This window comes from Salvia hispanica, chromosome 2 (assembly GCF_023119035.1).
Source record: "Salvia hispanica cultivar TCC Black 2014 chromosome 2, UniMelb_Shisp_WGS_1.0, whole genome shotgun sequence".
In the NCBI taxonomy this organism is placed as follows: Eukaryota; Viridiplantae; Streptophyta; class Magnoliopsida; order Lamiales; family Lamiaceae; genus Salvia; species Salvia hispanica.
Window position 1 is genome coordinate 14370866 of NC_062966.1, and position 11105 is coordinate 14381970.

General features: G+C 36.8%; 2 protein-coding genes across 2 annotated transcripts; one reads left to right on the forward strand and one right to left on the reverse strand.

The window, feature by feature from the left end:
* Nucleotides 1-2943: 2943 nt before the first annotated feature.
* On the reverse strand, nt 2944-3411 carry LOC125206332. The gene has a single exon (XM_048105601.1). It carries the CDS (start codon nt 3409-3411, stop codon nt 2944-2946), a length of 468 nt encoding a protein of 155 aa, XP_047961558.1.
* A 2111-nt stretch (nt 3412-5522) lies between these two features.
* LOC125208003 lies at nt 5523-6248 on the forward strand. Its single transcript, XM_048107542.1, has one exon. It carries the CDS (start codon nt 5577-5579, stop codon nt 6051-6053), a length of 477 nt encoding a protein of 158 aa, XP_047963499.1. The 5' UTR covers nt 5523-5576; the 3' UTR covers nt 6054-6248.
* Nucleotides 6249-11105: the final 4857 nt, after the last annotated feature.

An 11105-nucleotide genomic window follows, 5' to 3' on the forward strand; every position in this document is an offset into this window, starting at 1 on the left:
TGTGAACGGAGCCAATCGATCCGAGTCGCCACCGATTCACGCAGCAGCGAATCGGTCGAGCAAGGCCGCGAAGCGCCGCAGCCGCCAGATGAAGAGGAGGAAAAGGGTAGCTGCGTATAGGTTATATGGAGTTGAAGGTAGGATGAAAGTTTCTATCACTAAAGGATTTTGTTGGATCAAGAAGAAGTGCTCTGAGATTATTCACGGCTATTGAATTTTATATAAGAATTCTATATGTACTTCCTTATTATTCTACAAATATTTTTTTTGTTTTGCTTAAATTGTTCTTACATATAAAGTACATTAGTTAATTGTTGTGGTGAATGTGGGTCTAAGAAAGGAATTAATGTACAACATGATATTTTACGTTCTCATTGTAATACTATTTCTATTTATTTCTCTTTTGTTTGTGGAAAGTAATAGTACATTTTCTTATATGATTGTTATTTTACATTTGTTATCTCGTGTTTCGAAATAAAAGTAAAACAATCTCAAGTTTCGAAGTATATCGATACTGACATCAGGAGTACATGTTATACTTATATGCATTTTATTATAATTTGCTATTAGCACATTAATTAACGAGATAAAAATACAAGATAAATAATTTTTCTAAAATATTGGAAAAGATACCAAATATGGCGATCACTATTGTACCTGGAGTTTAATAAAGTTAATTTCGTTTTCGTGTAATAACTACATCAGGCCATTTAACTCTTTCACATGACTATGTATATATTGTAAAGGATCAAATAAAAATCGTATAAGAAATTAATACGTAATAAGAATTAATCCACATCATTCAAATGATAAGATCTACGATTATTAATTATTAGTACTAATTTATACTTCCACAAACGAAGGATACATGCACATGTAAATGTTGTTTATTGTAATCTATACGAAATTTTTACTGCGTTATAGTAGTATAGAAAAACAATGTCAGTAGTATAGAAAAACAATGTCATTTTATAAGAATGGAGGTACATATTTTTCTTATGTTTATGTATATCAATAAAAGAATTGTTTTCCACAATATGGATCTGCCAGTGCATGGCTGGTAACGTTAAACTACAACAACGCAGGCAGCTTATATCAGTTTTTTGACCCTGCCGTTTATTTCCACAATTAAAGTTAAAATCACTATATTTTGGAGTTCGGCTTGATTTGATTTACAAAGGAATGACGTGCTACATACATTATGTGAGCTTGTGAGCACTTCGTTTGACACATGTTTAATTGAATCAAATACACTAACGCACAGCCTGATCAATTTAATGGAGTACTACGGAGTACTAGTATTCATGATTTAAATAAAAGGATATCCAAATATATATGATGATCACTATGGGCCGCTGTATTCATATTATATTTAGTATCTGGACTTGAATAAAGTTAGTAATTTCATATAACAACTACATGACTACATCAGGCCATTTGACTCTATTCACATAATTATGTATGTATATATTGAAAAGGGTCAAATAAAATAGATCAAATGTATAAGAAATTTATAAGAATTGCAAATGTCCTTAATTGCAAACCGAAATTATCAGAGTTTAACAAACTTATCACCGACGTCCCAAAATTAGTTAATTCTCGCTGACAAGTGACGAGCACATGATATTAAGACTTCATAATGAATTTCCTTAATTAGTTAAAGTCTAAAGTGCACGCCATAATCAGCCAATTCTGCCAGCTCCTCCATTATTAATTTGTATTGAATACTTAAGTTAATTATCCGCAAAGTTCATAGTAACATCCTAGTGTCTTCCCCAAATCAAATTGATTACGTTATTAAAATGGAAAATTGTCATTTAAATTATAGCTTTTGGTTGGCATTGGGTTAATCTCATAACTTGGGCATCCACAATGGAGCGGATTAAGCCCCGCCCTATGCATCGCCACGTCAGCATTTTATCCTCCGCCTCTTCCACCTACAATAGGACGGACTATAGCACGCCCTAAGCATTTTATCTATTATATAAATATTTAAATACTTCAAAAATTTGAAAGAGAAAAAAATTCATTTCATTAAAATTAAAACATTACACTACGAAATAAAAAAAACTACAAATTCTCAACGGCGGTGGCGGTTCCAAACTTCTTCAATCATGTCGTTCATGAGCTGAGTATGGTCTTGTTGGCTGCGCATTGAGGTCTGTCTCTGTAGAACCTCACCGAAGCCCATCGGTAATCCTCGAGCGACAGGCGGGGTCGCCGTGCTGGAGCTAGATCCGGCTTCATTATCCACCCAATCGGTGACATGTCCAACTTCTTGTTCGACTATCATGTTATGCATGATGATGCACGCATACATGACGTCGGCGATGACTTCCTTGAACAAGAAACGCGTCGGACCTTTCACTATTGCCTACCACGATCGGAGCACCCCAAAAGCCCGGTCCACATCCTTCCGCGCAGACTCCTGCTTTGCCGCAAACAAGACTCTCCTCTCACCCACTGGGCAGCTGACCGTCTTAAAAAAAACAGGCCACCTTGGGTATATGCTATAGGCCAAGTAATACCCAATACGATATCTGCGGTCGTTGGCAGTGAACTCGATGGCCGGGCAGCGACCCCTGCACTGTTCGGCGAAGAGGGTGGACGAGTTGAGGACGTTGATGACGTTGTTCGACCCGGCTACACCGAAGTAGGCATGCCAGATCCAGAGGCGGTGGTCAGCGACGGCTTCCAGGATCATCGTCGGGTGGCTGCCCTTGTAGCCACTAGTAAATTGGTCTCTCCACGCCATCGGGCAGTTCTTCCACTGCCAGTGCATACAATCGATGCTCCCTAGCATCTCAGGGAAGCCGTGCACCGTCTCGTGCATCCTCATCAGGCTCTGGCAATCATCAGCAGTCGGGCGTTGCAAATATGTGTCGCCAAAAGCCTCCACAACTCCCTTACAAAAATTCTTTAGACAACTCGCGGCCAGTTGTCTCACCCGACGTGAAGGTACTCGTCAAACATATCTGATGTGGTGCCGTAGGCCAACTGCCGGATCGCAACCGTGCACTTCTGCAACGACGTAACTCTGGGTCTGTCTATGTCGTCTTCCCGATACTGGAAGTATTCATCACGTCCTTCCACCGTGTGCACAATGCAGAGAAAAAGATCTCGGCTCATTCTAAAACGGCGGTGAAAAACCGTCGGGCTCCACCGTGGTTGATCGGCAAAATAGACTGCGAACAGACGCTCGTGAGCTACGTCGTGGTCGCGGGGGACAAATGTCCGACGTCGAATCGGACGAGGGACCCGCGCCGCCGCCGCCGCCTCAGCCGTTGTCTGCTCCCGCTCCATTTGTGCCAAGCATTCCCCCGCGGCTTCATTAACGCAATCGAACAAGGCTCGAGTCAAGGCCCGTCTGCAGCCATCCGATGTACTCAAATCGTAGCCGTCGGGATTCATTTTTGAGGAGATGAGAGAGAATAATTGAAGATATGTGAAATTGAAGTGTTTGAAATTGTAGAGAATTGTGGTGTTTAAATAAGAAAAATTTTTGGAAAAAAATCAAAAAAGTAAAAAGAAAACGCGTGAGCATCGTCCGTCGCATCGTCCGTGATGCCACAGTGGCGGACGATGCGACGGACGATGAGCATCGTCCGCCCCATTGTGGATGGCCTTATAAAATAAACTAATCAAACCATAACTTATAACTAAAATTTTGATTAAATTTCTCAATCTCATAACTTATATATTATGGTGGTGTATATCAAGATGATTAGAAGTGTTATGCAATGTGTGAAGATATGATGATGAAAACTATAAAAATCACAATAAAGCTCATCAAAACTTTAATTAAATTGAGAAATATAAAAAAATATAATTTAATTGACTGATTTTATATGTTACGAGATTTATGAAAGTTATGATTTAAAAGATAATTTTTCTTTATTAGTATTTCATTCTAGCAAATAAATGATGATCTGATTTGAGTTCATGATTTTAATATGCAAATAATTTTATAAAAAGCGAAATGGTGCGCAGCATTTTCTGCAGAAGATCCAAGCCATTCATTTAATCAGGGACATTTTATTAAATTCTACTAGTATATAAAGTGTACAAATATTGGCAGTTGTTAGGTTTAAATTTAAATAGTTGACTGTTGTCAGGCAGGCAATGTTTCAACTTTCTACAATATTTTTATATGAACATAATAACTTGAGTTCTTATTTTTCGGGTTTATTCGCGGCGATAATTATTAATAATTCTTAAATACCGTGTGAAACCCTGCTATTTTCAAATCTAGGATGCAATTATATGATTCCATAATTCTGTTTCTGTGTGGAAGTTTTCAAACACATTATTAATGATAAGAGAGAAAATTGACATTACTCCTACTTATTCATCCCCAACAGTCCTACAATTACATCACAACTCATCCAATAATAAATATTTCTTCCTTATTAATTTTTCGGTTGTTGCAATTCGAGAGTAAGTGGTGATTTGATTGGAGTGCAGTAATACGAGTACATAAAATATCTTAATTAAACAATCGAATGTGATTCAAACCTCCGATCATCTCATATAATGTCATATATTTTGATTATTAATAAATGTTTAATGTTATTTATTTTGCTCAATATATTGAATAATGAAGCGGTCGTGCTAGAACTATAGTTTATAGCAGTTACTATTAATCTATTAAAACCAAATTAAATGCTCTATAATATTTTTGTCTCTTCAAAATGCAGTCAGTGAGCGCTCATGGCATTCATGTATCAGAATTGTAAAATTCAGTTTTGGATCATTTGTTCCACATTTATAAGTATATAAGTATTCTGCGTCAAATTTAATTTTAATTTTAATTTTTCAGTTGATGATTTTTAAACCATAGTGTATACGTGATAGGAACCAATGTAGAATACAGGTAAGCCTTACAAATTATGCTTAGCTGGATTATTGCATTTTTCCTCTTCTTACCTGGATTAGCCACTGATTTTTACCTGCATCCAAAGCTGCCCTTCTATAAAATTAATTAATCGGTTTTCTGTTCATAATTCTCTAATTTATTAATTATTTTTATCGTTGTAAGAAAGTAGATATAGTATTATTAATTTTGTTGTTCAAGCAAACTAATTAGCCATAGCATAATACCTAAAATTGCAACGAATTCAAAGTTTGGCACTATATATTGAGTAAATTTAAAATATTTGTGAGTACAGGTGCAATTAAATTCGACTTTTCGAATACTATATAACTATTTTATTATATTTTATAGTCAATTGTTGCTTAATTTCCATAATAAGCTACTGAAGCCAGGGGCAATTTAGGGAGAAGATAACATGGTATGGCCGCGTATAGACGCGTCGACAACCAGATTTCGCGCCGCCCATTTTACTTAATCACACTATTTTCCACACAACACATCACAATTCACAACCACCCTTAAATTTCAAATATATAAAACAAAATATAAATAAAATTCCAACGCTGAGACCGCGTAACGTTAACTAAATCCCAATCACATCTTCTCTATAAATAACACCACATTTTGCCATCACATGACATCTATCACAAAACAATCACTAGCTCTTAATTTTCACACACACACAAATCTACTAAAAAGAGGAATGTCAAGAAAGAATTCAATGAGAAGCCGGAGGGCATGGGACGTGCTCCGGCTAGCTCTGCTGTGGGCCCGGAGGGGCGGCGCATTCAGAAACCGGATGGCGATAAACATGCGGCTGCTGCAGAAGGGGATCAGGAAGCTCCGCCACTCTCACCACCACGGGACGCCGCCGGGGGCGCTCGTGTACGGCGAGCGTGAGCTGTCGTTCGACGACACTCCGGTGATACACGTGAAGATGCACCGCCCTGCCTCGCTCCGATTCATGATTCCATGCATCAAGCCCCAAGTGGACTTCGACTACGATTTCGACTTTGACGATGACCAGATTTATGCCGAGGAGGAAGAGAAGGTGATCGAAGAATGTGACGACGAAGTTGATTTGAAGGCGGAGGAATTTATAGCTAATTTTTATAAGCAGATGAAGCTTCAGAGGCAGATATCGTATTTGCAGTATCATGAAAAAAGATCCACGAATTGATCTATTGACCATTGGAGTTGTGCTGGATTTTGTTTTGCCAATTTTTTGGATTCTTTTGTGGTATTTTTGTAGATAGATATACGTTTTGCAGGAAATTGAGTACTGGAAACCTTTTGTTGTTTTTCTCATAAGCTTTCTGTATAGCAGCAGCCAGCAAATCAGCATATATTATGAAATTCAATATTTGTAATAGTATATGTTTTGAAATAAAATATTTGTGCTCATTTTGTTACATATAATTAAGTTATCACGTGGCTAAATTAATCTCGCTTATGATTTGTTATTTCAAATATTACTATACATCTAGGACTTTATATGACATGACTACCATATTATTGGTGGTAAAATAAAACCAGTTTCTAAGACCATCCACAATGTTAGTCTCATAAGAGATAGTATCTTGCGACTAGAGGTCACCACGATTCATGAACCGCCTGTTCAGGTTCGTAAAAAATCTGAACCTGAACCGGCCCGCCTAGGTTCCGGTTCATGAACCGGTTCATCTACGGTTCAAAGCCGGTTCAAGACCGGCGGTTTCCAGACGGTTCCGGGCCGGTTCCGATTTGGACCGCCGGTTCCAAGTCATTTTTTTTTTTTTTTAAAAAAATTATTGAAATTACACTTTGTAGAGTTGTAGTTGTAGTTGTACTATCGAATAAATAAATAAAACGAGAATGACAATTGACAAATGGAGTAGAAGTCGACATTGGAGTTGGAACAATTGGAATTTTATTGATACAATTATACAAATTTGAACGATATGTGAATGTCAATATTACAAATACAAATGTTGAAAATTGAAATTACAAAAGAGTCTTTTGACTTAATACATAATAACATAATATATGCTTGTTAGCTTGTATAACAATTTAAATAAAAAAACTTGAAGTAAAAAACAATAAATTATAAATGTAAATAGATAGTATATATATATACTCTTAGTCGGCGAAGGAGATGTTTCTAGATAACTAAATTGAGGATACCTTTAGCAATTCAACATTAATTGTTGAGTTTAATTTAACCATCAACAATCATGGTAGAATTGTCAAAAGTCTCCCGGATTTAGTCTTATAGAGAAGTCTTCTTCACCGATTAGAGTATATACAAATACAATTATATAATTGTATTTGTATATTTTAAAGTTGAAACAATTGAAAAAAAAAAGAAATAAAGGAAAAGGACTTGAGCCCAACTTAAATTTAAAATTTAAGTTGGGTTGCCTACGTATCCTTAATGCTCAATTACATTAAGGAATCAAAGTCCACGTAGTTCTCTTACCTTACTTACCTATTTGGCAATCGGCGGTAGCCGGTAGACCTCCCACTCCACCTCATTGTTGTTGTTCTTCTTCGTCGGGGTAGTAGTCTTGGTCGGTTTGTACTTGGGTGTTCCAATCTAGCTCTTGGTCTCTAATGTCAGCCGAACACCAATCGTCAAGTAACATGGTGGCTTCCATATTTTGGCCGGATAGTCTACTTCTTCTATCGTCCAAGACGTTGCCTCCAACACTAAAAGCGGACTCGACGGCGACAGTGGAAGCCGGAATTGAAAAAATCTCCTTGGCCATTGATGCAATTATGGGAAAATCTTTCTCATGTGTTCCCCACCAATTGAGGACGTCGATTTGGTTGGGAACGGGACCTTCATCTTCATTCAAAGAAAAACGTGAGTCAAAATATAAATCTAACTCACTTACCGTATTCCTTGCCGACGAACTGCCGCTGGTGGTGTAACCGTATAGGTCGGCCAATTGGGATTGTGCGTCGAGGTCATCAACTTGAAAGAACCCAAAATTGTATTGTTGATGAGGAGTGGGTCGTTGTCTCACTTGGTGAGTACTGTTATACTTGGCTTCGTATTCGACAAATAGAGTTTGCAACTCAAACTCAAATACATGTTTGATGACGGAGAGATTGGGGAGGTTTATCTGGAATGTTTCGGACAAACGTATGTTGTTGTCCTCATTGTTGTCCGATTGCAAACGCCGAAGTGGTTCAAGATCAATAGAACTCAAATTGTTGTAATAAAATTCTAAAATCTTCAAGGTACCGACTAATTTCCATTTCGGATCCAAAACCTGTGCAATCAAAAACACCGTTGGAATCTCACTGAAATACTTAAGCCATTTGTCAATCATATAATATAAAACACACATCAACTCAGGATTTGAGACGGAATTTTTCATAGCCGTCTTAAAACCAAGTGATATATACATGCAATGCTCTAAAACACGAACAAATGTGCAATAATAAACACCCGATAACTCAACAGTCGCATTTTTGAAACCTTTGAACAATTTAAACAAACTCATGCTTTGCTCCCAACATGCATGCGATAGATATAAATCAGGAACGGGATAAGTCCTAAAAAAATCAATCAAATAATCTATATGCTCCAAAGTAGAGTTCAAACAATCATATGTGGAGTTCTATCTAGTAGACACATCAATTGTAAAATTTGTGTACCTGATCTTCTTTTGATGACAATATTTCTTCCAAGCCTTACCAATGTGAGGCTTCCAATGGATCAAATTTACGGCAGTTCTAATAGGATCAACATGTTTTTGCCACAAAGAAAGAGCATCTTGTACACATAAATTTAAAATATGACAAATGCATCTTTGATGAAAGTACTTACCATTTATAACCGGGGCACAAGCCGCAATTAAGTCGGCAATACTTGCAGTGTTAGCGGTTGCATTATCAAAACCAACAGAAAAGACCTTATTGCACAATCTATATTCATTCAAAACTTGAATAATTAAAGCAGCAATTGCGGGTGCGGTGTGTGGTGTAGGAAATTGTCTAAAACCAAGCAAACGCTTGTGCAACGTCCAACTATTGTCCAAAAAATGACATGTAATGCCCATATAAAAATTTCTTTGAAAAGTATCAGTCCACACATCAGAGCAAATGTTTACTTTGTGACCCAAGGTGGACAAAAAACGTGTTACTTCATTTTGCTTCTCAAAAAATTGTCTGTTGTTAGATCTTTGATGTGAAGTTGCGGGTATTCTTTTAGCACCGACATTAAAAGCGGTTTGCATAGTAACTTCATATTTTTTGTCATCAAAAAAATTGAAAGACAAATGCTTCATTGCAGCCCATCTAACCATAGCATCTTGAGCGACTTTATGATCATATTTAAAAAGAGGCGTACCTGTTGTTTCAAACGCATCAGACGAGAAGTTTAGTTGGGTTTGGGATTTGGCGGTCTCATATTCGATCGGATGCTTTGCCTTTAAATGACGATGGAGAGTACCATAGCCCCCACCGGCAAAAAAGGGGTAGGATTTATCGCAATAGTTACAATATGCGACAAATTCATTGGTCTCTTTTTGAGTGGTTGCATCTAGTACCGGGACTTTTTTATAATGTTTAACAAAAATATCCGATTTCAAGGCCTTCTTATTAGCCTTACCCCGCTCGGTTTGAGTTTCAGGAGGAGGAACCGCTTCATCATTTTCAACAACTTGTCCGGCGCTCGTCGGAGGATATTGTGCAGATCCTCCACCATTACCATCATCGTCGTCGGATGATAAATTCACGTTGCCATAAGAGTGATAAGACTCGTAACCTTCGCTGCTGCTCATGTTGCTAAGTACCATGGCAGCCCTATGATCTTCTTCGGCCTACAAATATTATATATAAAGATAAACGGTATAAATAATGTATAGTACCAAAAACAAGAATTTGTAAAATTAATATTCGAACAACTTACTTGCAAACGCATAGCGGTTTGTCGGGAAACCTCATCCATAACCTCATGACGACTAGGGCGCCTTGATTTCCGACGACCACTTTGATCTTGGTCTTGGGCAATTCCCTTTTGGTGACCTCTACTTGCGACCCTCTATCCCTTGTTCATCTCATCATTTCACTACATGGTCCCACTATTATTTTGATACTAAAATTGATAATATTATTAAAAAAAAAAAACACAAAAATAACATAATTGAAAAATACGAAAAATAAATAATTGAGATCCTAATATTACAATTTCTTAAAATTCTAGAATATTGAAATCCTAATATAACAAGTTATTAAAATTCTAGAATCACAATTTATTGAAATTCGAAAAGTAAAGGGCTCGTAGAGAAATAGCTTAACTAGGAGTATCTCTTTTATCTTGCCGGCCCAATTAAAACTAACGTACACAGAAAAAGTTGGGCTTCGTATCAAGTTTCAAGCTATTTAGTGGGCTTCTAGTGAAGTGTAAAGCTATTTACTTTCTCATAATGGTGAACTATGAGATGTATTTGAGGATTGCTTCTGTACCCCCATTGTGGCACTCTCAATTAGTGATCTCGTTAATACTTCCTCTGTCCCGCTTAAGATGATACGTTTTCCTTTTTAATTTGTCCCAACTAAGATGACACATTTTCTTTTATGGTAACTTTCTCTCCAATTAATACACTCAACCACTTTTTCTCACTCCTATTAAAATATCCATCTTTCTTTATCTCTCTACTTTAATACTTACATCCACCTTCTCTCTCTCTAATTAAATACTTTAACCAATAACTCCTAAAATCTCGTGCCGGCTAAGTAATGTGTCATCTTAGCCGGGACGGAGGGAGTATAAATTTTAGTTAAACGCCTTGGTTATTCCATTGATTTTAGATGTTGGATTTTAGTCTATTTTCTTTGTTTAAAATAATTTTTTGAAATAAAATATTTAAATAACCTTACATATCACAATTTCGGAAAAATATGATTTTTAAAGAAAAAATTGCAAAACAATGAAAGGTAGATTGAGAAGCGAGAAGTGCGGATGGGCCTTGAAAATTGTGTGTGTTGCAGTCTGTGTTGCGAATAAAATCACGTGCTCTTTACCTATCGTGGGATCCACAACCTTGTCTAATGAAAACGATTCTCATTTTATTAATTTTCGTCTTAACTGAATTTTCATTTTTTTCCAATATTATACTCCCTCCGTCCCATAAAATTATACATTCATTCATTTTTAATCCGTCCCATAAGAATATGCACTTTCTAATTTTGGTAACTATTTTCTTTCTAATCAGGTGAGACTCATTTTCCAATAACAATA

What these genes read in the sequence shown, in the direction of transcription:
- LOC125206332 (XM_048105601.1), bottom strand. Translation starts at nt 3,411, where the DNA reads ATGAATCCCGACGGCTACGATTTGAGTACATCGGATGGCTGCAGACGG.
- LOC125208003 (XM_048107542.1), top strand. Translation starts at nt 5,577, where the DNA reads ATGTCAAGAAAGAATTCAATGAGAAGCCGGAGGGCATGGGACGTGCTC.